Source organism: Schistocerca cancellata, chromosome 2 (assembly GCF_023864275.1).
Source record: "Schistocerca cancellata isolate TAMUIC-IGC-003103 chromosome 2, iqSchCanc2.1, whole genome shotgun sequence".
Taxonomy (NCBI): Eukaryota; Metazoa; Arthropoda; class Insecta; order Orthoptera; family Acrididae; genus Schistocerca; species Schistocerca cancellata.
In genome coordinates, this window is record NC_064627.1 from 550,811,283 (window position 1) to 550,838,857 (window position 27,575).

The following is a 27,575-nucleotide window of genomic DNA, read 5'->3' on the forward strand; positions in this document are numbered from 1 at the left end:
TACTATCCGATTGGACCAATTGTGTTTCTTTTCTGTTTGGTTCTAACATCCCAAATACAATGAGATCATATGAGCACGACAGTAGCACTGATGAATAAAAAAGGGGATACGAATTGGACGTCACGTTCTTGAATTAACATTTTCGCGTGGGGGCCTACATTGAAGTAATTCGTAGAATTCAGTGCAGTTCTACTTAAGCCGTGCTAAATATAAAACTGAATGCACAATGTTAGAAACGTTCTGATGAACGTGTGTCCTCAATGCAGGATTACGTATTTCATAAATTCGGTAGTTCAGCTGGAAAATAGCGTTTCTTGCAAGACTGCTTTGATTCTGTGGGATTGCTGTGACTGTTATTTTAGCTAGAAGATACGTCATTTTCGTTTAGTTGTCAGCCATGTACGAAGAGATAACTGTTTATGAAAATGAATGGCAAGTAAATGATCAGGCGTTAGATATTCGTGCTGATTGATATTCAGATTTTGCGAAACAGAACAGGAACATATATCCATTTTTATTTCTGCAAAGTTTGTAAGTTTAAGACTGTTGACAAAGTGCTCAGAAGTGCTTGTGAACGTATTTTTGAATGTGTAAATAAACATGACTATGTGTGGAAATTATATTCTGTGCAGCAATATGAAAATTTAAGGGAGTTTTCACATTCGTCTGGATCTCAGAATTCCTTGCTGGCCGTAATTTCACTGATGATAACAAAACGTAAAGAACTGTCATCTGTTGCTTAACTTCGCACGGGGAAAATTTCTGGAAAGAGGATACACCAACAGCTGACATCATACGCAATAAGTGTAACGACAAATAGGCAGTTATGTGGATAAGTAGTAGAAGGAACTTACATACAAGTGGTGGAACGCTTATAGTCACATGCTCGTGTTGGAATTTATGTCGTTTATGACTTTTGTAGATTTCAGAAGTACTGACATACTGTAAGTCTGCAGATACATAGTCTCTCTCTCTCTCTCTCTCTCTCTCTCTCTGTCTCTCCCTCTCTCTTGTTCTTACTTAGGCAAAAAACTACAAAAGAAAGCGAGTGAATAACTAATCACAATTTAAAGTGCAATGTATATGTTAGAAACAAAAAGATATGCTGCGGTTTACAAATCTGTTGTTGTGATAAATGTTGGCGGTTAAAAAATGTTAAAGGTACCTGTTCGCTCCATTTTTTCATTTGTTTTCTGTATGCATCTATCTGTAAATGTATAATAGTCTCTACATGGCACTGTGAACCTATGAGAGAGATCTTTATTCTCTGCTATGTACACATTGCTAGGAACATTCATCTACCAACACATAGCCTTCAGGCACACTTGTCAACCAAATTACTGAATCATAATCAAACTGGTCTGTGATTTCATTATTGATTTTGTTGTTTCTATATTCCAACATAATAGGTTGGTAACATAGATCTGGCCAAATTATACTAGCTTACTTAGAGGAAGAAGAAATTGACTCAAAGTGGAATAATCTGCTCCTCATTTTATTCCACCATGATCGATTTCGAACGTTCTAGTCTAATCATCAGAGGCACCTGTTCAGAATACAAACATTACAGTAATACTGTGCAATACACAATACAGTTACATTATGTATGGTGTATGTGCTAGAAAATATATTTATCTTTTCCATTCATGAGGGTAATTAATAGCAATTGCATTAATATCAAGAATGTAAACTGTGTTACTGATAAATGGACATAATAAGTGACAAGCCATTTTTGTAGAGTGTTGTTTAACTTACATACTTAAAAAACCCTGATGGTGTTGGTAGTTTGTTTATACTTCATATTTTACACCCATGGCGTGGGTGACTTTGTTACCGCTTCCTAATTAATCCATATGACTGTGTTCCCCTTAGCCCCATTAATGACAGGAAGTTTTCATATATTCGCCAGTGGCCTTGCTGCAGTTATAACACTGATTCCCATCAGATCACCGAAAGTAAATGGTGTCGGGCTTGGCGAGCACTTGGATGAGTGACTATTCAGTTCTGCCTAGCGCTGTTGGCAAGGAGTACACTCAGCCATTGTGAGGCCAATTGAGGAGCCATTTGACTGAGAAATATAGGCTATGGTCGCGAAAACTGACAACGGATTGGAGACTGGTGTACTGGCCACATGTCCCTCCAAATTCGCATCCAATGACGCCCAGTGGCTGAGGATACACGCTCGGTACGATTGGGTCTTCCGAGACCTGTTAAGATAGAGTTTAGAGTATAGTTTTACATACACACCGATTAGCTGTTTTATACATAAGCTGCTGTGTGGATTACACGGCTCTAATATGCTGATAACATGCAGTTGCAAATTGTCTGAAGTTAGTGATCACACCTTTACTTTATTTTTTTTGGATCAGAGTATCATGCAGGAGAGCTTTAAACATGAGGTGCTCTTAATCGACCTGAATGTCATTTGGCAATCACACGAAACCGTGTAGAGATCAACGTCTTGTATCGCTGGCTGCATGTTCAGTTTACATAGTGTAAATGTAATTTGCAACGCTTGGGATGGAGGTCATAGTGCTCCCTTACTCTCAAGAATGGGGTTGATGAACCTCCAGTAGGATATGAGAGTGGGGTCGCTGTAAAGCCTAACGAGAGCCTCGCTGTAGTCGGCAGCGACGCCCAGACCGTCCACTATGGCGACGCCGCGCTGGTCGGTGGCAGTGGAGAGAGGAGCGTAGCAGACGGAGTACAGGGCCAGCATGGCGAGGCTGTCCATGTCGGCGAGCAGCTTGTGGAGGGGGTAGGCGTCCGCGTGGCGCCGCAGCCCCAGCGCCCGCAGAGCGGCGCTCAGGGCGCAGTGGTACCCCAGCAGCAGGTCGGACAGGTGGTGGCGGTGCACCTGCTCGCTGGCGTTGCCGTACAGGAAGAACACCAGGTCGCGTGCGGGGCTCGCTAGGTGCGACACCTGCAACAGCGCGACGCCTCGCCGACTTGCTTCCGGAAGTGCAGATCTTATGGTTTGGAAACAGTGAACAAGTACAGAGGAATACGTCCAACAAATGCTTCTTTACAGGGTCGGTGTTTCTGTGCATACACTGGGAATGACAGAAATTGTTTCACTTTCGGTGCTTAAGATTTATTTCAAGAGAATGTGTGAGTTTATTAGAACGAGACAAGTGTTGTAGTGCCCAAACTGAGACCCGGCTAAACACCAGGGGCAGCAATCAGAAGTGACGTGGGTATGGCGGCAGGTGAGTGTTGAGCAAGCTAGCAGAATGAATCGCTGACTCTTTGGTGGAAACAGCGCGGACAGTGACCAACACTCCACTCGCAAATGACTGCCAATCATCTTTTATACTTAAAGGGACACTAGTGTAACAAACACCCCAAGAAACCCGAAAACCCAAATAAGAATGCCATGATAATTGAAAGTAGGGAACAGTGTTATCCTGACAGGTATGACAACTTTGACAATAATATAACACCTCAAAATTTTGATGAACACCAATTACAATAATTACTAAGTATGTCATGATATAAAGCCGGAAAGAAAGTAAGGTTATGTTTAATTAGCTATCAAACATCTTAGTAATAACTGCAAATCAATACGACGAAAGTTGAGTACAAAGTAATATGTTGGTCAGAGATAACATTTATTGTAAAAGAGAGTTGAGAGTTGTAAACTCGCCGAAAAGGAAATTCAATGCGTCTACAATGCTCGATCATGGAAAAGTTAATCGCTTGCTAGTTTACTTGCTATCAAGTTGAGAGAGAGCACCGTTTGTTACAGTACTACAAACGGAACGCTACGAGATTGTTCCTTTTTTTTTTTTTTTTTAAAAAAAGTAATATTGTGTGACAGGGATGCGCGGCCTTTGTTCTCAGTTATTCTGACTTGAGAACTTGAACTGAAGTGATATTATGATAATGTACGACGAGTTAATGAACTCTAATTATTGGAGATATTATTGTTGGACTCAACCATCATCAAAGTGAACAGTTACACGAAGAATGGACGTTGTATCGAAGACTGCAATACCTGTTTAGCCTTGAGTAGGAAACATTAATACGACCACACGAAGATAATACAAATACGCCGATTGTAAAAGTTGTCGTAATTGTCACGATCATCGAATTGAAAAAAAATCGTAATTGATCTGATTCATCGGTGTGCGCGTGGTGTGATGATTATAAACTAACTGCTAAGAAGGAACAATAAAATTGTTCGTCAGTAATGGAAATCTCACGTGTTGGTTCCATCATTAATTGAACTGTGTGATAGTTGATAATCAAAATTAATTAACTGTGAACATTCTAATTGAAAGAGTGACTTGATTAACATTAAGGACTGAAAGTAGTGTTTTGCTGAAATAATATCACGATGCACGGAAGCAAGATAGCGTTATAGATTATCTCTGGATTTGCGTCGTGCCATAGTGAACAGTTCTGTCTAGAAACGTAACAACAACTACTGATAGTGAACCGCAAATGAATTTTTCCTCGCTTTGATGGTGTGAAACGACGCCGGTGATGAATGATTCAGTCAATACTGCAATAACTAACTAACCGGGCATAGCCAATCATCATAAAACCATAATAGACAATTAAAATCAGCAGGTCGCATCGCTGAGAAGACTGTGCGGACTCGCAAACGAACTTTCATACATTACGCGAGGAACAATTTTCTTTAGAGATTTTCAGGTGCTGTTCCACGTTATCCGACGGGGACAACCATCACTGCGCATCGCGACTCCATTCCACCGACCGAGCTGCAGCAGTAGCGGCTCAACATTAACAGCGACAACAAAAGGGGAGAGGGGACGTCACAGTAGGCAAGAATAAGGCTCTCTGCAGAAGGTAACAGCAGGTCCCCATTGCTACCACCACATGAAACGAATGAGATCAACAGGTCTTCTTTTTATAAACTGTGATATGACGCCATTTTAGGTAGAGGAATCAAAGATTCTCAGGTTATATTCTGTGCTGGGATGCACAGTGGTTGCGTTCTTTTTATTTCCTTTTCATTTCACTCTTTACCATTTCATTAGTAAATGAATGGGAATATGTAGAAACGTATGCAAGGAAACGAAAGGAGATTTTAAAGTTTCTTATGTTTTTAATACACTCCTGGAAATTGAAATAAGAACACCGTGAATTCATTGTTCCAGGAAGGGGAAACTTTATTGACACATTCCTGGGGTCAGATACATCACATGATCACACTGACAGAACCACAGGCACATAGACACAGGCAACAGAGCATGCACAATGTCGGCACTAGTACAGTGTATATCCACCTTTCGCAGCAATGCAGGCTGCTATTCTCCCATGGAGACGATCGTAGAGATGCTGGATGTAGTCCTGTGGAACGGCTTGCCATGCAATTTCCACCTGGCGCCTCAGTTGGACCAGCGTTCGTGCTGGACGTGCAGACCGCGTGAGACGACGCTTCATCCAGTCCCAAACATGCTCAATGGGGGACAGATCCGGAGATCTTGCTGGCCAGGGTAGTTGACTTACACCTTCTAGAGCACGTTGGGTGGCACGGGATACATGCAGACGTGCATTGTCCTGTTGGAAGAGCAAGTTCCCTTGCCGGTCTAGGAATGGTAGAACGATGGGTTCGATGACGGTTTGGATGTACCGTGCACTATTCAGTGTCCCCTCGACGATCACCAGTGGTGTACGGCCAGTGTAGGAGATCGCTCCCCACACCATGATGCCGGGTGATGGCCCTGTGTGCCTCGGTCGTATGCAGTCCTGATTGTGGCGCTCACCTGCACGGCGTCAAACACGCATACGACCATCATTGGCACCAAGGCAGTAGCGACTCTCATCGCTGAAGACGACACGTCTCCATTCGTCCCTCCATTCACGCCTGTCGCGACACCACTGGAGGCGGGCTGCACGATGTTGGGGCGTGAGCGGAAGACGGCCTAACGGTGTGCGGGACCGTAGCCCAGCTTCATGGAGACGGTTGCGAATGGTCCTCGCCGATACCCCAGGAGCAACAGTGTCCCTAATTTGCTGGGAAGTGGCGGTGCGGTCCCCTACGGCACTGCGTAGGATCCTACGGTCTTGGCGTGCATCCGTGCGTCGCTGCGGTACGGTCCCAGGTCGACGGGCACGTGCACCTTCCGCCGACCACTGGCGACAACATCGATGTACTGTGGAGACTTCACGCCCCACGTGTTGAGCAATTCGGCGGTACGTCCACCCGGCCTCCCGCATGCCCACTATACGCCCTCGCTCAAAGTCCGTCAACTGCACATACGGTTCACGTCCACGCTGTCGCGGCATGCTACCAGTGTTAAAGACTGCGATGGAGCTCCGTATGCCACGGCAAACTGGCTGACACTGACGGCGGCGGTGCACAAATGCTGCGCAGCTAGCGCCATTCGACGGCCAACACCGCGGTTCCTGGTGTGTCCGCTGTGCCGTGCGTGTGATCATTGCTTGTACAGCCCTCTCGCAGTGTCCGGAGCAAGTATGGTGGGTCTGACACACCGGTGTCAATGTGTTCTTTTTTCCATATTCAGGAGTGTATGTAATGAGTCTATATTGTGAACTCTTTCTACCAGATGAAGGAAGAGACCACTGGAAACACTATGAAAAAACAGAGTGTAGGAGAGAGTTACAATATTTGCAAATACAGTGCACTTCCAGATTCACAGACACAGTCGATACTTGCTACAGGGAGACACTTCAAAAAAATCACACAGAACAATGAAAATCTCAAAGTACACACACACACACACACACACACACACACACACACACACATATATATATATATATATATATATATATATATATATATATATATATATATATATATATACTGTATGTGAACCCCTGCACTGGTTCAGGACAGTCGAACAAAGAGGCAATGGTGAGGAGCTGTGTCGCACCCAAGGAATCCATGAGACAGCATTAAATTAATGTCCACTTATTGTAGAGAGTTTTGCATTCAGTCTCTTCCCCGTTATAGGAATGCACTGCCTGGTGGATCAGCACCCATTGTGAAATCTGGATTTGTAGCCTCTGGTGTTGCCTGCAGTCAGTTCTGCTGCCTCTAGCAGGGTGGAGCGGCAGCCGGCGTGTCTCCATGGCATACTGTGACTCTGGGTGTCTGATCAGTGCTATCGTCGAGTGTAATTGCGCTGAGGCTTGCCCCCAAAAATCTGCATGCCCCTGACGATGCTTATCATGATAGTGAGTCCCAACACAGATTACAGCCCAAGAGACAGTCCCAATGTATAACTGGTAAGGTGGTACAAGCACTGCCAAGGAGAGGTGGCACCAAGCACCCTACTCCATAAACGAACAGCTTGCAGCCGGGCACGTTAGTTCTATATCCATGGAAGATCTGCCTAGTCCACACCTGCAGTTAGTCACTGTTATGACTAGCAGGAATGGCAGCTCAACCAAATGGCTGCAGTAGAAGTGTACTACAAACTTGCAGCAGCTGGCAACACTTCGTTGTATGTCAACAGATCATCCAGCAAATGATGGAGCTTGTCTTCCATCACTGATACGAATGGTATGGCCAGAGTCTGACCCTGAGTGGAAGGAATGGGGGGGGGGGGGGGGGCTGTTCATGGAAGTCAAAATGACATAACTTCTCCATATTGGTGACTGAATTTGCTCCAGTTTCTCGAGCTTCATGATGTTCTGTGCTAGACTAATGTTTAGTTTCAGAGCTTCGAAGCATTCGTTTATGCGAGGTTTTACATCTGACAGGCGTTCTTGCATAGTCTTTAGGTGTAGTTAAACCATGTTGCTCTGTTAATGGAATGTCACTCAGCCTCCTTTGCACTGACGTAATGATTCTCAATCAGGGACTCCTAAGGCTATCCCCTACACAGTCTGTGCCATTGTGCTCCTTGCTTGTTTGAGCTAAGGTACCCCCGAGTATCTGTACTCGTTACGCAACTATTGGATACCGTGCAAGTATGCTACGCTTGGATGTCGTTCGAGGCAGCTCAATAATTTTATTCGCCACTCTAATATTTCCTGTGGAACATTCCCCATCCTTTACGAAATTCGTCCAGAATGTATGCACCCAGACCCTCTCTCTTACTAACTGATATACTTGTGGACACCTTCATCATTAATTTATCCATATTTAGGTGTCTTTTCCCTCCAGTTACAGCAAAACATAATCCCTTACATACGATTCCTCAGTCTATTGAACTGACTCCCAGACGGCTCTTCCCAGATGGTAGGAAACAGATAATTGACGCACAGGTAATTCAGGATGTCATTCAGTCTTCCACTTACAAAAAACGCAAACTACCCAAATGCCGACCAGAATCGCTACAGTGCCTGTGGCTGAAATGCTTATACACATAAAATGGTTACGCTATCCCTCTCGATAGTGCTGGATTTGTTGCAATATCTGTTCTGTGAAAAGCTGAACCTTCTGTGACGCTCTAAATTTATCTAAATTAGCTGGGTTTAAGGTATCGGCCAAAGAAGTCCAACTGCCAACTGGTGGTATATCCAATGACTTCTCTGGGCAAAACAGCAAAAGGTGTGTCAGTTGGATCATTGTTGTTCTTGTAATGACGGCTGAAAGGCAGAAGGTTGTTCTGTCTATGTCATAAACCATACCACGAATAAGATGCCACTGACATTTCGTTCCATCTTTGTCACACCCTGTGGCTTCCCCTTCTCATGATAATTCAGAATTGTAGCCTCTGGAATGAATAGCAAATAAATCCATTGTCAGCTTCTTCTCTGAGAACGATACTCTGCTGCATCGGATTTCCCTATGAACAACTCCACCTCACATGCCTATGTGTCAGTTGGGACTACCTTGATTGGACAGATCCCATAGATCTTCCAAGGACATTAGAGCTTAAGTTCCCCTGATTTCTGAGACAATTAGCACGTCACTGGTTCACCCCTATGCCCACTTTCCCACAGTGCCCCATTTCACCAGGTAAGGGTATACAACAAAACTTTGACACGGTTCATTCAAGCCTGCTACTGGAAAACAAGCATGCCGTCTTGTATCACCCAGAGTGTCTTTGACTACTGACCTGTAATGAGACAATGCCAACTACTTTGTTTTTTAAAAGCTTCTTGCATTGTTTGATGTATTCTTCCATATATTTTGAATATATTGTCGAGGTAGACCATACACTCTTTTAGGTTTCAGTCCCCAACGCATTTTTCTCAGTCTCCAAAGCACTCCATTCAAAAGTCTCTGAAATGCAGCCTGTTCATCCTTCAGCCCAAACAGCATTCTAAAATACTCGTAAAGCCCCCATAGCATCGTAAAGGCTGTCTTCAGCTAGTCTTCTGGAACTTCTTCAAGCTGGTGGTAGCCACTCTTCGAAGCCATAGTTCAGAAGTATCTACATTGACCCAAATTGTCGACTGTTCCCATATCTCTTGGTAGCATCCAATGAGTTTTTGGGCTCAGTGACAGTGCTCGCATCCTGTAGAATATTACTGTGTTCAATGATCCCGTCGGTTAACTGCTGGTCAATGTATTCCTCCACCAATGGTTGTAGATGCTTTGGGACCTGTTCAGCTTCCTACGCTCTGGAGTATTGCTTGCTGTCAGTATCCTGTGTTGTGTGATAGGCGTAATTGGTTATGGACCTGTTGGAATGAACAAAGCTGTGATCCTAGCAATAAAGCTTCCATGGTTTCCCTATTATTCCTTTGCAAAAGGTCTATCATTATCATCTTCCTCTAAGACACTGAAACTGGCAACCATTAGGCCTTTTATGGACTAACCTCGCCAATGCCAAGATTGTCTAAACTCACTGGAACCACTCCATCGATATCTGTAAGACGCACTATGCTCCTGCACATCATACAACGAGACTTATCCAGTTTATCGTTGTAGTCTAGTGGTCCCACTATGCACAACAACTCTCTTCGGAAGCCCATACCTGCACTAACCTGGATCAATTTCCCTATACCTGCTGGTATGTTATCCCACACATTAACATTTAGAGCATCTATATGTAATTTAGCTGGCAGCACCTTCATGACAGGCGCATCTTATGACATTGTTTCACTAGCAGTCCTCTCACACAGCGGAAACAAAGTTACACCAAGATGGATCATACCCAGTGAAAGATCAACTATAGCGCGATTTTTGTCCAGAAAATCAAATTCAAGAATTACACTGTACCCCTTACCAACGGGAGGCAACACTCCATATGAACCTTAAAACCCTAAGGTGCTAAGGGTGACCAGTGCTGTTTCCAATGATTCCCCCCTCATTATCACCCATTTCATATAACCTATACTGTGGAGACTGAAGTCTCTTTCTGCCCAAGAGGTCCAGTCTAGCAACGACACATGCGCACCCGTGTCCAAGAATTTATGTTCCTCATTATTTACAGTCCCAAGCAAGCAGTAATCTGGCTTTGCACACGTCCTCGCAGTGTGCCGTTTTATTGGAAACGGTTAAGGCACTCCCACGTGCATCTGAAGAATCTTCCCTGATTCAATTTATCCTGCTTCCTACTCTTGAAATCACATGCCCTGTGCTCAACCTCACTACACTCAAAACTCTGGTGACATTAAATCTTAGGTGGCCCACCTGTCCATATCTGTAACGTTTGACATCAGAGGAGAAGTCACCATGGTCACTTAGTTTCTGAGTCACAATACCGGATCTCTTCCAGCTGCATGGAAACCCTGAGACCCAAGTATGAATGACTACCATATTCCATCCTCACTCGCCGCGACTTATCCCACGCAATATTCCTTACAAATACGTCCAAGGTTCTATTCTTCGCTTCCTGCAAGAGCGCTCTATCTGCCTCTTCGATCAGTGTCACTTTGTATGGGTACGAGTTCACTTTACGAATTCTGTCACAGAATGCTTCTACCAACTCATTGTGCTTATGCGTTAATCCAATGAGTTCTTCCCTGGAAAACCTAGCACTACTCTGCTTACGATATCTCTAGACGAGCCCTTCAGCCAGCTGATCAAATGTCTGTGCCTTACTAAGGTCTTCATGATACATGACATACGTTTAAGCGTCACCCACCAATCGTAATTAAGGCATACACAGACGTGTTTTATTAGACCAGTTACCTAACTTAGCTGCTGGCCCCATAGTATCAAGAAAGTCCGACACACCCTCGGATGTCTTTCCAGAAAACGCCATAATGAGACTGGCTGCCATAGGATCAGTAGTCGAGAGTGGTGTGCTCGCTAAGGTCTTGGGGTCCACTCCCTGGGATTACTTGTGCCCACCCATTTTTCAACACGTCCAGTTCCTTCTGCAACTTCTCATTATCGCTGTTTTGTTCCACTTTATCCTGGAGTAACGTGGCTACCTGACTCTTCAGAACTTCAGTGGCTTCGCTTAAAGATTCTGCAGGCGTTTCTGGTCGTTGTACAGCCTCCATTCTTAATTATGCTGTAGAATAAACGAGAACCCAATGCATTGACCCTACACCAATAAGCAAAACAATTCCACTAATCTACCCCGTGTATCAAGGCCCAGTGAGACACTGCTCCGCTAAGCTTTGTGGCCGAACCTCCTTCTTACTGGAGCTCTCGCAGTGCAAGATAATACATGCTCCGACAAATTACAATGTTAGTAGGTCATAAATGAACCACTAATTTATGAAAAGTCTCTGATCATTTTTTTAAATACATCCACTTTTATGTGAAGAAGGACGCTTTTACCATTTGCTCCAATACTGCCATTAGACCATATGAAAAATGTGTTTATTTAAGAAAGGCCTCTTATCACAGACAAGGGGTTTTTCTTAACTAAAAGCGTTGTGGCTACACTGGGAAACAGCTGTTTTTTTGTTAATTTTATCCTATTGTGTTGGTCACATTTGTTCTCTGCCCCAGATTCCTGAGCACTCTCTTCTCAAATGGTTCAAATGGCTCTGGGCACTGCGGGACTTAACATCTGAGGTCATCAGTCCCCTAGAACTTAGAACTACTTAAACCTAACTAACCTAAGTACATCACTCACATCCATGCCCGAGGCAGGATTCGAACCTGCGACCGTAGCAGTCGCGGGGGTTCCGGACTGAAGCGCCTACAACCACTCGGCCACCGCGGCCGGCCTCTCTTCTCATTTATAGTGTGTCAGTGCAAAGCAAGTTTCACTTTAATTCTGTGTGAAATATTGTTTATAAAGTGTTCTGTTGTCTTAGTGAATTGAACACTCTCAGATAGTGAGGGTGAAAGTGCGAATGAAGCTGATTTAGAAGCAAGTAAAAGGAGTAAAAAGTGCGTTCGTAGGGCTACGAGCTACAAAATCACTCGAATAAAGAAAGAAAGAATTCATGGACATGAAGATGTTAACTACAAAGGAAACATTGTGGAAGCCTGGGAAACTGGAATGCCTTGCTTGTAAGTAGATTAATACTCTACTTAAATAGTCTACGTTTGACATGTTTCTACTAGTATTGTAGGCTAATTTAACTTTTTTTTCATCTCCAGACTGAAATGTTTCAAGAAAATAATTGAATATAATCAAATTGAAATCCTACACGAAAGTGAAGATTTCAGCAGCAAAGAGAAACAAAAGCAGTTTTTTCAGTCCTTAATAGAAGCACTTCCTGTGAAGAACAATCGACCTTGGCTTATACCTACGGAAGGTAATGGGGAAGTTGAACTGCAACGCAGCCCCAGTCACTCTAAGTATCATGCAAGTCCATTTAATTTTTCTTGTAGTGGTTGGACAATCAAGAAGTAAGGTATATAAAAAAGCATTTTAAGTGTTCTGGCATATCGACAAGATGAAGAACACTAGAGCAGAGAAGGTTGTGAGACGACGTCAGCTAATAGTCCGCTGACTAGGACTGCACCACGAGAGGAGCGGCCTGTACAAGAAGAGACTATAAGGGCCGCTCCTGCTAGCTTCAACCGCACGGTACTAGACCGGCACTAGAGAGCACTACGATAGCAGTTATTAGTGATGCATATCCATTGCTTATACGGACATAGTATACAGAGAAAGACACTGACAGTTTGCATGTCACCCATCGCTTGCGACACATTTTTGTAATACAAGTTAGGTATAGTTTATCTTCTTCACTGTAATAAAAACTATTAATGTGATTTACTTGAATCGTTGTATAGCATTCCGAGAACGCAGCATCGCTTAGGCACGCTGTACGAGACCAGTGGGCAGGACCCCACGTTAAGTCTGCATGGTACTGGTGGAAAAAGACTGAGACGCGTGAAAGATATACTGTTGACAGGTAAGAGCCCAAGAGATTTCAGGGCATAGTAAAACAATCGCAAGACGTTTCCAAAGGACTTTACAGACATGACGCACAATCATATTTGTTCGTTTCCTATGAACAAACTATGCTTCCAGGGAAATCAAGGACGTAGACGCAAATCTTGACATTAAAATGAGGCATTCTTTGTTCAAATAAAAATACAGCGTAGCTCATTCTGGTTTAAATACAGTTATCAGTACAAAATTTCGAAGGAACATTTCAGTTATCGTTAATGCAGGCCCCAAACAGATGCGTGCTGTGAGTGTGGACAAATTACTGTAAGACTTAAAAACTCGCAGGTCGATGACACTGCAAAAGAATAGCACATGCACAGCTCTCTGTCCATAAAAGGAGGCGTAATAAACTATGTAGCGGTTTGCTGAATACTAAAGCGTACTGTAGCATCCGTGAAAATAGTATCACGAGGGGGGTTGCACAAAAGACAAGTAATGAAGTATGCGCCGTTTTAGTTAGATACATCAGTGAGAATGATCATTCTACTGTTGATGAACTCTGCCTGTAGACTGACAACAGCGCCAGGTAGATAAAGAACCATTATGTGATAAGATTCTTAATATCTCTTATTGTCGGTGGTGTATTTAAATAAGTAGTCTAACGGCTACCAAGGGTAATTCTTATTTACCCTATGACAGGGATTTTGGTCTAGTTAAAAGGAAGGTGAGGGAAAAACAGTGTTCTCGACAAAACAAGGGACATTTGCGGTTGATCTTCAAACAGAATATAATTTGGATTTCCAACAGTGATGACCCCAGCTTTAAGGAAACCACAGCTTCTGAAAAAATAAGAAATAAACAAAGAAATAATGTTTTTTTTTTTACTGTATCAGTATTTCATGAAACATCTTTGAAAAGTTATGGAAAGGAAAAATTCTTAGTATGTGACTTCATTCTGATGGAATTGTGAGGAAAACGTTCCAGCTTACTTTCTGCAAATCAGATTTTGCCAGTCTGCCAAGGAATAGCGCGTATGACAAGAAATGGCTAATCCAGGAAAAGATCAATGCCTTGAAAAATATATTAAATTACGTAAAAAATGAACATGCTGGTTTTACAATGAGTTATTACAGTAGCCAATTATAAACAAGAAATGAAAGAAAATTTAAGATCTGCAAGAAAATTACTTTTTACATTTGTAGTTAAATATTATTACAGATATTATTCCATGATTTTAAACATGGCTGTGGCAGCAACTGTTAAAATTCTTCACAATTATCCTGCAACTGTTTTTGGCTGTCATCCTTTATTGTGACAGATATTATTCTTTAATTATAAACCTAGGCATACAGATTCAAACTATTTATTTTCGTCAGAGTAACTGTTTGATTTGTTTTAGTTTCAAAAAGGAAAACTAAAGAAGTAGAGAGAAAAATATAGTACTGCTATTTATCTGATAAAGGTTTTGTATATGTATTTTTAATGTAGATCATTACAATAATAAGTATCATATATAAAACATGTTGTTTTCTTAACTGAAACTAACAATTTACTTTGAGAAAATCTACTGAATTATAATTTTTTCACCTTTGTTTATATATGACTCCTGTCAGCGACTTTCAAGAAATGAAAAAATAATCAAATGTTATGACGAAAGAAAAAAACTATTGAGAGTTCTAAGAATATCTGAAATCATAGTAAACATTGAAATTGTATTCTGTGTAAGATGTTTGCAAAATAAACAATTTTTCTTTGTTTTTCAGACTATTTGGATTTTGTGGCAAGAGGCACTTCAAAAATAAGTGATTCAAATATTCTGCTTTACTGTTACCCCAGAAATGTGACAGATCTGCAAGTTCCTGTGATATAAACAACATCATTCTTAAATTCATATGAATAAACTGTCAATCCATAATAAAAGAAAAAGGGGACAGGACAACAAAATTAGGTCCCTCACTACTCTGCACAATGAGAGATGTCGGATTATGGCTGCTGATGTATAGGTGTGGTTCCTCTACAATGGTGGCAACTGACAAAACCAGATTGTAGGGAGTCCACTGATTGCTACCCTACAGAGGTTCAGGACAGTTGAATGGAGAGATGGTGGTGAGCACATGTGACACACCCTAGGCATCATTAAGACAGAATTAAATTAACATCCATTTAGTGCTGAGAGTTTTATAGTGATGCAGTCTCCCCCCTCAGGGCTGCATGTTAACACCGTACTGTTTCTGCACTGCAGGACCATACTGAGTGGTGTGCCAGTACCCACCATGGAATCTGTGGTCATAGTCCCTGGTGTTTCCTACTATCAGTTTCATGGCCTCATGTTGGGATATGTGGTGGGTAGTGTGTTCCCACAGCCTAGCGTGATTGTAAACCTCTGCCAAAGCCTCAGCAGTCTCATCGAGTGTGGTTGTGCTTAGACTCCAGAAATCTGCGTATCCCTGATGACAGTTGTCATTGGGGTAAGAAGGTGCAAGTCCCAACAGTGACTGAGAGGACAGCCTGAGATGTGGTCTCAGCATACAGTCTATAAGGTACTATATGCACTGTCTAGGAGTGTCGGCACCAGACTACCTGTTCCCAAGTCACACGGCTTGCAGTTGGACAGATTAGTTCTTCATCCATCAGAGATCTATTTGGCCCCCATCTTCAGTCATCACCATTGTGTCCAGAGGAATGGCAGCTCATAGCATTGAAGTTCTTCCCCACAGAAGAATGTGTGCAGACTCCTAGAGGTAGACACCAACCTGGCTGTGACTGGCAACACTGAACGGCGTTCTTGCGTAGTCTTTAATTGTATTTACTCCACACTGCCGAATTAATAGAATATCGGTATGCTTGCTTTGTAGTGATCTTGTGATGCTGAGTCATCAGGTCTTCCTGGCCCTCTGTCTCACAGAGTCTGTGGCAAAGTGCTTCTTGCTTGTTTGTGCTCTGGAACCTCCACATGTTTATACTTGTTACACAATCACTGCGCACCAGGCAGGTGGACTACACCTGGACGTCGTTCCAGACAGCTAAAAAATTTTATACTTCCCTCTAATACTATTTTGCTGCGCAATAATAAGATGTCTGAAAGGAAATAACTAGAGGTTTTCACGGTGATTCTAATGTTAATATATCGTCCTGCTGCATTTAACAGTCCCAATGAGGTGTTTGTGTGTTGATGCTAATGTTAATGTATCGTTTGCTGCATTTGACAGTCCCAATGAGGTATCTGTGAGTATACAATTTCTGTCATTACTTTAATTGTGAGGAGCGTTCAGTATACTTTGAACATTTTTAGACCAAGTGGACAGAAGAACAAAAGCAGGATTGGGTAAAGAAGAGACAACAGGAGAGGTAGTAGAAAGGGGATTAAAGGCGACAAGGGAGGCAGGAAAGGTAAAAAGAGCAAGAAATTTTCTAACATTTTCAATAAACATTTGATGAATTTACAATAGAGGTGAATGTTAGTCTTAATCAACAATTAATGACAACAGATAGTCAAATAACATTTAATGCTTGCATTGCAAAAATAATTGTGAAAGAATGGGAGGTCCAGTGTGAGATTAGGAACGTACAAAAGAAATCAGAAAGATTTAAAAACCAAAGTGAAACTACTGGATAATAGTCCTTAGATCCGTAAGTAAATGAAAATATTGATGAAGTGCAAACTTGTGTAATTAATGAAAAGTAAAGATGGGTGACATGTCTGTGAAAAATGCCAGTGCCACAAGTAATGAATATTGTCACAGTGTGAAAAAACAGGGAGGTAGCGTAATTAACAGTAATGATAACACCATACAGCAACTATGAAAGTGATTATAGAGTACTGGGGAAACTTAAACGTCCTCGAGCAGATACCGCTGTCAATAAGAGAGGGTGTGTACCGTGAATTCGCGTGGAAGTCGTGACTGGTGGGAGGAAATGGACAAAGATATGACAGAAATTTCCTACTTTTGATCCCCAAGGTAAGACTCTACTAGTTTTGTTGTGTGCCCTTTTCAATGTTCTTTAGCCACTTCATGGTGTTGTGGAAGGAAAATACAATTTTAACTGACCATTTAGAAAGCAGTACATGTTAATGGAGTGATTAAATGTAGAGTGATTTCAAAGAGGGTCTTCAAAGTAAAATTGTGGTCATCTGGAACCCAGCAGTGTTTAATGCTATAGCTACTAGGACTTGAAATTTATGATGAATAGTATGGAGGATAAAGAGTGGAGTGTGTAACAGATCAAAAGCTTCGAAAGTATTTGTTGTCATGTTAATTTTGTCACCATACCTTGTTGATTCAGCACCAGGGTGTATACAGGGTTTCGCAAAAATACACAATGGCAATATTTCAGGGAGAGTTCAGCACATGTAGCAGATAAAAAAATTCATATTAACATGCATCATGAAATGGGTATTTATTGATATATCAGACATGGAGGCTGGTTACCAAGGACACAAGAACCTCTACTTTATTTTCACAATGATGCACCTATCTCACTACGTTATAAGATGTATTCTAAATGCCCGCCCTCTGCAAGTATGCATGTTCCTGTCACACAGAGGCATGAGCACTCTCAAAAAGTCCTGAGGTTTTACATATTGTTTGACTTCCTGCTTGAATTCTTACAAGAGCTGATGCTTTATCCTTCAAAGGTGTGGCATACACCAACACCTTTAAATGGCCCCACAGGGAAAAGTCCAGTGGGTTCAAGTCATGTCAGTGGCGGTCAAGCATTTGGTACACATCCACCATCCAGTGTTAACATATCGGAGAACTGGTGGGAGGAAATGGACAAAGATATGACAGAAATTTCCTACTTTTGTTGTGAGCGCTTTTCAATGTTCTTTAGCCACTTCATGGTGTTGTGGAAGGAAAATACAATTTTAACAGACCATTTAGAAAGCAGTACATGTTAATGGAGTGATTAAATGTAGAGTGATTTCAAAGAGGGTCTTCAAAGTAAAATTGTGGTCATTTGGAACCCAGCAGTGTTTAATGCTATAGCTACTAGGACTTGAAATTTATGATGAATAGTATGGAGGATAAAGAGTGGAGTGTGTAACAGATCAAAAGCTTCGAAAGTATTTGTTGTCATGTTAATTTTGTCACCATACCTTGTTGATTCAGCACCAGGGTGTATACAGGGTTTCGCAAAAATACACAATGGCAATATTTCAGGGAGAGTTCAGCACATGTAGCAGATAAAAAAAATTCATATTAACATGCATCATGAAATGGGTATTTATTGATATATCAGACATGGAGGCTGGTTACCAAGGACACGAGAACCTCTACTTTATTTTCACAATGATGCACCTATCTCACTACGTTATAAGATGTATTCTAAATGCCCGCCCTCTGCAAGTATGCATGTTCTTGTCACACAGAGGCATGAGCACTCTCAAAAAGTCCTGAGGTTTTACATATTGTTTGACTTTCTGCTTGAATTCTTACAAGAGCTGATGCTTTATCCTTCAAAGGTGTGGCATACACCAACACCTTTAAATGGCCCCACAGGGAAAAGTCCAGTGGGTTCAAGTCATGTGAGTGGCGGTCAAGCATTTGGTACACATCCACCATCCAGTGTTAACATATCGGAGAACAAGAACACTAAAATGGGAAGAGGTACCATTGTGCATGAAGTACAGGGTTATTACAAATGATTGAAGCGATTTCACAGCTCTACAATAACTTTATTATTTGAGATATTTTCACAATGCTTTGCACACACATAGAAAAACTCAAATAGTTTTTTTAGGCATTCAAAAATGTTCGATATGTGCCCCTTTAGTGATTCGGCAGACATCAAGCCGATAATCAAGTTCCTCCCACACTCGGCGCAGCATGTCCCCATCAATGAGTTCGAAAGCATCGTTGATGCGAGCTCGCAGTTCTCCTGTTTAAGAAATGCCGAACATCATGATGGAAGTGCGGTGGAGCACCATCCTGTTGAAAGATGAAGTCGGCGCTGTCGGTCTCCAGTTATGGCATGAGCCAATTTTCCAGCATGTCCAGATACACGTGTCCTGTAACGTTTTTTTCGCAGAAGAAAATGGGGCCGTAAACTTTAAACCATGAGATTGCACAAAACACGTTAACTTTTGGTGAATTGCGAATTTGCTGCACGAATGCGTGAGGATTCTCTACCGCCCAGATTCGCACATTGTGTCTGTTCACTTCACCATTAAGAAAAAATGTTGCTTCATTACTGAAAACAAGTTTCGCACAGAACGCATCCTCTTCCATGAGCTGTTGCAACCGCGCCGAAAATTCAAAGCGTTTGACTTTGTCATCGGGTGTAAGGGCTTGTAGCAATTATAAACGGTAAGGCTTCTGCTTTAGCCTTTTCCGTAAGATTTTCCAAACCGTCGGCTGTGGTACGTTTAGTTCCCTGCTTGCTTTATTCGTCGACTTCCGCGGGCTACGCGTGAAACTTGCCCGCACGCGTTCAACCGTTTCTTCGCTCACAGCAGGCCGACCCGTTGATTTCCCCTTACAGAGGCATCCAGAAGCTTTAAACTGCGCATACCATCGCCGAATGGAGTTAGCAGTTGGTGGATCTTTGTTGAACTTCGTCCTGAAGTGTCGTTGGACTGTTATGACTGACTGATGTGAGTGCATTTCAAGCACGACATACGCTTTCTCGGCTCCTGTCGCCATTTTGTCTCACTGCGCTCTCGAGCGCTCTGGCGGCAGAAACCTGAAGTGCGGCTTCAGCCGAACAAAACTTTATGAGTTTTTCTACGTATCTGTAGTGTGTCGTGACCATATGTCAATGAATGGAGCTACAGTGAATTTATGAAATCGCTTCAATCATTTGTAATAGCCCTGTACATCTCTTGCCAGAGGTGCGCAAGATGTCCAGTATAAGATTCAAACTCCTGCGCAGGAATTGTCTGTACTTTCGCCCATTCAGATCATAAGGAAGTACGTCAGATCCTATCAAGAGGTCTTCGATATTCCCATCCCATAAGTTGAGGGCAAATCTTCATGGAAGGCCACTTCAACAGTTGCATGTGGATTGTGGTAACCACTGATGCTGATTATGGTAATTCTGAATACCATCACGAGTGAATCTTGCCTCATTCATTAAAAACACTACTGCTGAAAAAGCAGGCCTCTTGCCAAACTGTTCGATAAACCATCGAAGAAGGAGGTGATACAGATACAGCTGATTCATGCAGATTTCACCAAGATATCCAGCTGATGACCTAAGCGCCGAGTGCTGACGTGGGGATTCTATTCTGCAGCATTAACAATAGCGTCCTCAGTTGCAGACGTGGTGCATCGTCATCATTCTCTCGTTCCAGGTAAAGGTGTGAAACTACCATGTCGATGTTCATGTAAGTGGCAGTGACTTCTTGGAATGTAATCTTGTCTGGACACCATGCTCTGGATATCGTTTGTGGTATCCCGACGAGCTTATCCAGCATTGCTATTCGTCAACCCATACATGAAATGCATGGATGCATGCTTAGCATCTGAATGCACCGCTGTCTAAAACAGTATGTGTAGGAGAATAAGCTCTCACAGTACAACATTACAGCAGCACATAACCTGAGCCTGGGGAAATCCTCCTTACTACAGCGGCAGTGGTGGATGTGCTAACAGGGTTGTACCTTGTTGTCCAGGAGAGATGTCTGTAGGGCCTGCCACCAAGTATAGTAATTCCAGCCCGGCCACAGTGTGTAGAGACTGTTGTCACACCATAGAATCATCTCACAGTACTGTGGGACCACTAGATCGAATTCGTAGGAAGCACTAGTAATGTGCGTGGTAACCAGCGTCCATGTCCAGTATCTCAGTAAGTGTCCATTTACAGACCTATGTTCACACAACTTTTTTTTTTTTATCTCCTGCGTGTACTGAGCCTTGCCCTGAAATACTACCGTGTATTTTTGGAGCACTCTACATTGTTAAAGTAAAAGTGTTTATGGCGTGTCACTATAAATGTTTGTTTACATGCTGATGTTCAAATGTATGTTTAGAGAGGCATTGAAAAATTGTGAATCAGTTACCTACAATGCAAAAGCAGATTAAGGGCAGGTATTACCACATGCAGCAGCCGGCCTCTAGAAGATGAAGTGGTAGCAATCCTTAATAAAAAAAGTAGTGGTACTGTTATACATCCTTTTGCTTTAACGGTTTCAGAAAAGGTACAACATCCGTCTTATAGGCAGTTTCAGTTGTGACTGGGCTTTGAGCAGTTGTGATTGAGCTCTGGATACTCATAGTGTAAGTGCAGGTACTGACTACATATTACGAAATTTTGTAGCATTTGCCAGTATTTTTTCTACGAGCTGTAATAGATATAGAAATCCTACTTATTGGTGACACATGGAAATTTGTGTCGAACTTGGATATTACGATTGTCGTAAGCAGTCGATTTAACAATTTTTTAAATGCCAGATGGGGACACGAAACCGGAATCTCTTGCTCACATCTTGTTTTGTTGATGGAATCTTCCTGACGCCCAAGGTGAGGTGCGGGCAAAGTGAACAGGGGTTCCATCCTAAAGCCTAGCCACCATGTCCCGTTCCCTCCCACAGGAACCAAGGAAAGCGTAGCAAACGCGGAGTGGAGGTATAAAGCACATCGATGAGAAAAGTTTATTTTTATTTTTTTATTTTTTTCAAATTTATGTTACACCACCGAGCGTAGCAGGAAACCGACGTCCCAAGGAGGGAGGGGCAATTCGCCACACTCGAGAACATTTCGATGACCAGAGAACAAGCGATACTAAAGTGGCAAATGCGTGTATCAACTCCTCATTGCAGTAACATTCCAATTCTGAGACGAGTTTAAAAACACTCTAGAAAGAAAATTAGAGGAAAATTGTCTGTATTTGGGACTGCCGCCAGGTACATAACGCCGGTCATTAAGGAGGAGCCAAAAATCAAGGACATTTTTCTCGCTGTCAGCAAACAAGAAGTGAAGTGGAATGAGATTTTCACTCTGCAGCGGAGTGTGCGCTGATATGAAACTTCCTGGCAGATTAAAACTGTGTGCCGGACCGAGACTCGAGCTCGGGACCTTTGCCTTTCGCGGGCAAGTGCTCTATCAACTGAGCTACCCAAGCACGACTCACGCCCCGTCCTCACAGCTTTACTTCTGCCAGTAACTCGTCTCCTACCTCCCAAACTTAACAGAAGCTCGCAGGAGAGCTTCTGTTAAGTTTGGGGGGTAGGAGACGAGGTTGTTTCAGCAACGTGACTGACAACGTTACCATAACGTTTAAAGCCGGTCAACACAACGTCCCACGGCACCTCAAACGTTAATCTATCTACATTGCCCTTTAGTATTACACACATTAAAGCTACTGTGCCATTAGGCACCATCAAAAGTAAAATGCCAGCAGCAAATACGTATTGCCAAATATATAAAACATTTTCTTGAACATCTTATGTCGACGGGTACGTAACATTCTCCAAAGCTCAATTATGAATTAAAGGCAACTGCCCTCACTGATAGCAGATTATACTATCAGGTAAGGTATACAGGGTGTTACAAAAAGGTACGGCCAAACTTTCAGGAAACATTCCTCACACACAAATAAAGAAAAGATGTCATATGTCCGGAAACGCTTAATTTCCATGTTAGAGCTCATTTTAGTTTCGTCAGTATGTACTGTACTTCCTCGATTCACCGCCAGTTGGCCCAATTGAAGGAAGGTAATATTGACTTCCGTGCTTGTGTTGACATGCGACTCATTGCTCGACAGTACTAGCATCAAGCACATCAGTACGTATCATCAACAGGTTAGTGTTCATCACGAACGTGGTTTTGCAGTCAGTGCAATGTTTACAAATGCGGAGTTGGCAGATGCCCATTTGATGTATGGATTAGCACGGGGCAATAGCCGTGGCGCGGTACATTTGTATCGAAACAGATTTCCAGAACGAAGGTGTCCCGTCAGGAAGACGTTCGAAGCAATTGATCGGCATCTTAGGGAGCACGGAACATTCCAGCCTATGACTCGCGTCTGGGGAAGACCTAGAACGACGAGGACACCTGCAATGGACGAGGCAATTCTTCGTGCAGTTGACGATAACCCCAATGTCAGCGTCAGAGAAGTTGCTGCTGCAGAAGGTAACGTTGACCACGTCACTGTATGGAGAGTGCTACGGGAGAACCAGTTGTTTCCGTACCATGTACAGCGTGTGCAGGCACTATCAGCAGCTGATTGGCCTCCACGGGTACACTTCCGCGAATGGTTCCTCCAACAATGTGTCAATCCCCATTTCAGTGCAAATGTTCTCTTTACGGATGAGGCTTCATTCCAACGTCATCAAATTGTAAATTTTCACAATCAACATGTGTGGGCTGACGAGAATCCACACGCAATTGTGCAATCGCGTCATCAACACAGATTTTCTGTGAACGTTTGGGCAGGCATTGTTGGTGATGTCTTGATTGGGCCCTATGTTCTTCCACCTACGCTCAATGGAGCACGTTATCATGATTTCATACGGGATACGCTACCTGTGCTGCTAGAGCATGTACCTTTACAAGTACGACACAACATGTGGTTCATGCACGATGGAGCTCCTGCACATTTCAGTCGAAGTGTTCGTACGCTTCTCAACAACAGATTCGGTGACCGATGGATTGGTAGAGGCGGAGCAATTCCATGGCCTCCACGCTCTCCTGACCTCAACCCTCTTGACTTTCTTTTATGAGGGCATTTGAAAGCTCTTGTCTACGCTACCCCGGTACCAAATGTAGAGACTCTTCTTGCTCGTATTGTGGACGGCTGTGATACAATACGCCCTTCTCCAAGGCTGCATCAGCGTATCAGGGATTCCATGCGACGGAGGGTGGATGCATGTATCCTCGCTAACGGAGGATATTTTGAACATTTCCTGTAACAAAGTGTTTGAAGTTACGCTGGTACGTTCTGTTGCTGTGTGTTTCCATTCCATGATTAATGTGATTTGAAGAGAAGTAATAAAATGAGCTCTAACATGGAAAGTAAGCGTTTCCGGACACATGTCCACATAACATATTTTCTTTCTTTGTGTGTGAGGAATGTTTCCTGAACGTTTGGCCGTACCTTTTTGTAACACCCTGTATATTCCAACTCTCAACTATGTTAGCGTCCAGCGTAAAATCTTTGGAAGTTTATATATCAGATTCCAGGAAATATTACTTAAAAAGCATAGTAATATAGAGAATGGTTCTTTGGTCGTGTCAAAACATCTTTAGCAGCATTGTTTGGCAAGCATAACGGAGAGCATGAATATATTACATTTCGAATAGAAGTGGTGGTCGTTGTCAAATAAACAGATTTTTTATGCTTTTTTGCACGTCAAGAGTAGGATACGTGAATATGTAAATCGAAGACAAAGATGTGGAAGGGGCACTTCTTGGTCCATTTTAGCGACGTCGTCGTTGAGAAGCAGCCACCAACACAATCCATTTAGTGATCGTTGATGGCTAATGTTACCTATTGGTTATTGTGTACAGATGTTACGCAACATTCGAACAAAGGTGCGTTATTGTTTTTTTATTTTATTTATTTCCTAGGTTATTACATACAAGCATTAAAAGATTTTACCGTAAATGGCATAGCTATTGGATGGGATGTATACGTGACATGATATTTTTGGTTGGTGGGGGTAGCTGCCTTTAGCTAGCTACTGAGCACCCTGAGAGTGTTGCCGGCCGGTGTGGCCGTGCGGTTAAAGGCGCTTCAGTCTGGAACCGCGTGACCGCTACGGTCGCAGGTTCGAATCCTGCCTCGGGCATGGATATGTGTGATATCCTTAGGTTAGTTAGGTTTAATTAGTTCTAAGTTCTAGGCGACTGATGACCTCAGAAGTTAAGTCGCATAGTGTTCAGAGCCATTTGAACCCTGAGAGTGTTTTGCGCAGACATGAAATGTTCAAATACGTTTGACAGTGCTGCTGGCTTTCCAGTTTTGAATGTGTCTAATGATTTAGTAACTTCAAGGTATGAAATACTACAGGGCAATGTAGATACTTTATGTGGTTGTTAGTACAGTATGTGTAGTATTCCTATGATATGTCTTTCTTCTCTTATAACTTCTGATGATCGGATAATGTAGTGCCGAAACACGTTATAGTAAATAATCCACGTAATCGACATCTCGTTTGTAATATTGTCAGTACTGATTCAGGATAAAATTGTAAAATGGTTTCACGACAGATAAATGGTAATCTCGTGAGTGGAATACAGAATACTTTTGGATGGTTGTATTCTCAGTCGAGAAACTGTATGCCAATGTTATACAGCAAATGTGACCAAGAAACAAGCGAGGGGCAGTAACGTATCTTGAACTGAGACATTCTTCGATAAGTTTTAGATTTTCATTGTGGATGAACAAGTTTTTATTTAAGATAGTTGCTTTAACCCTCAGTGGCCATTATAAGGGTTTTGCGACTTCTTTTTATAGGAATCATGCGGAACACTCAGATCGCAAGTGAATATTGCCATTGGTCATTGATAATGCTGCTAGTAATCAACACTTACAGTGATACAGCATTTTCTTCATGATTCGTATTATCTTTCTGTGGTTTTAACTTTACCATATGGTTAGTAAAAATTGCAGGTCGAGTATGAGCGGATGCTTTACCACACTCTGTATGCCGTGATCCTCTGCAAGATAACTCTCAAACTGACTAGGCAAAAAACAACAGAATTTATCTCATTTTGTCAGTTTAACATATGAGCGTTGTCACGGTCTCTCTGTAATCTTCTGGTTCTACCAAAATAGCTGACAAATGAGCGATATTCATTATAAAGCAAACCAAGAGTCGTGCAGTGTTGTTGTCCAGGAGATTCTGAGTTTAAGTTAAGTAATTATGTCGGAAAGGGTTTTCTTGCTCCATGTACAATGTCCCTTTCTCTTACGGCGTGTTAAGGATTGTGGTGTAATTGTATGTGTGGAACACAGGTGAGTGTAACAGAGGTGTATGAAGTGTGGTCTCGTGTTTACGTTGTGTGACGGTGAGAAAAAGGAGAGCAGAAAGCCGATGCTGGCACAAACTCACTTTTATCGAACAGCACCAAGGAGACGACCGAGCTTAACGTCCTCAGTGAGCGAAAGGAGTACGATCAACATTGTCGCTCGCCCTCGCTGCACGAAACACTGCGGAGGGGTTTCTAATTTAGTCCACGACACTAACGCATAATCTGGCGATCAGCAGCGTATGGCATCTCTCTTGAAAGCCTTCTTTGTCGGCCAGAAACGGACGACAAAAGAAATTTCCTCCGACAGCAGGACTCGAACAAGCCAAGTCGAGCGCCACCGCACGGGCGTACATCAGCTACCTCGACAGCGTAGGCAAGTCTTCCTTAGAAACATGAGCTTAATTTGAAAATTTGATTTGCACATATTTCCTGAATGAAAAATAAAATACAGTGTGTTGGACAGCTGTCGGAAGTAAGATACAAGATCATTCAAAAAGAACATACGTACTTCAAAAACACGTATTTAACAATGTGTAAGATTTAGAACTATAAAACTTGGGACACATACTTACGAATCTCTTTAAGTTTAGATTACAGATGTTCAATATGTCCTCCATCAGCGACACGAACAACACCACGTCGATACTCAAATTCCTCCCATAATGGGGTAAGCATGTCCATTGCTACTGATGTTACGGCAGTACGCACCCGGTTCTGCAACTCTTCATAACCAGCCGAGGTTTCAAAACACGCGAAATTGTAGTTGTAGACAGTTGTAGCTCCCGACTGGCAAGACAAGTGTGCTTTATAGAATTACGCTGGGAAGCAACTCATGCGACATTTTCGACGGAAACACGAAGGCGGCCAGGACTCTTTCCTTTACAGAATATGACTGGGTGGTTGTATTCTCAGTCGAGAAACTGGATGCCAATGTTATATATCAACTGTAACCAAGAAACAAGCGAGGGGCAATAACGTATCTTGAATTGAGACATTCTTTGGTAAGTTTTAGATTTTCATTGTAGATGAACAAGTTTTTATTTAAGATAGCTGCTTTGACTCTCAGTGGCCATTGTGAGGGTTTTGTGACTTTTTTTATAGGTCTAAAAACTGTCGATACCATCTGCGAGTGTTCCATCTATTCGGATGATGAGCTTGCTACCACAGGCTGAAATATCTTTGCACTGTAACCACGGAATTACACTTGACAAATTCGAGAACACAAAATGATTTCTGTTGTGGAGCAACCTTTTCGTAACATATGACTCTGATATGAAACTTAGTGTCAGATTAACAGAGACTCGAACTCGGGACATTTGCCTTTCGCGGGTATGTGCTCTATCATCTGAGCTACGCATGCTAGACTGGCGCGCAGTCCTCACAGCTATCACAAGTTTCATATCAGCGCACATTCCGCTGCAAAGTGAAAATCTCATTCTGGAAACACCCCCCAGGCTGTGGCTAAGCCATGTCTCGGCATTATCATTTCTTGCAGGACCGCTAGTTCTGCAAG

At 42.5% G+C, this 27,575-nt stretch overlaps 1 protein-coding gene across 1 annotated transcript in view; it reads right to left on the minus strand.

Annotated features, from left to right (window-relative positions):
• The window catches only part of LOC126156185 (uncharacterized), a 120,048-nt gene that overhangs the window by 89,088 nt on the left and 3,385 nt on the right, over positions 1-27,575 (minus strand). Inside the window, exon 2 of the mRNA XM_049916282.1 lies at positions 2,545-2,923. Coding sequence (XP_049772239.1) covers positions 2,545-2,923 — 379 coding nt within the window. The remainder of the gene's footprint in view (positions 1-2,544; positions 2,924-27,575) is intronic.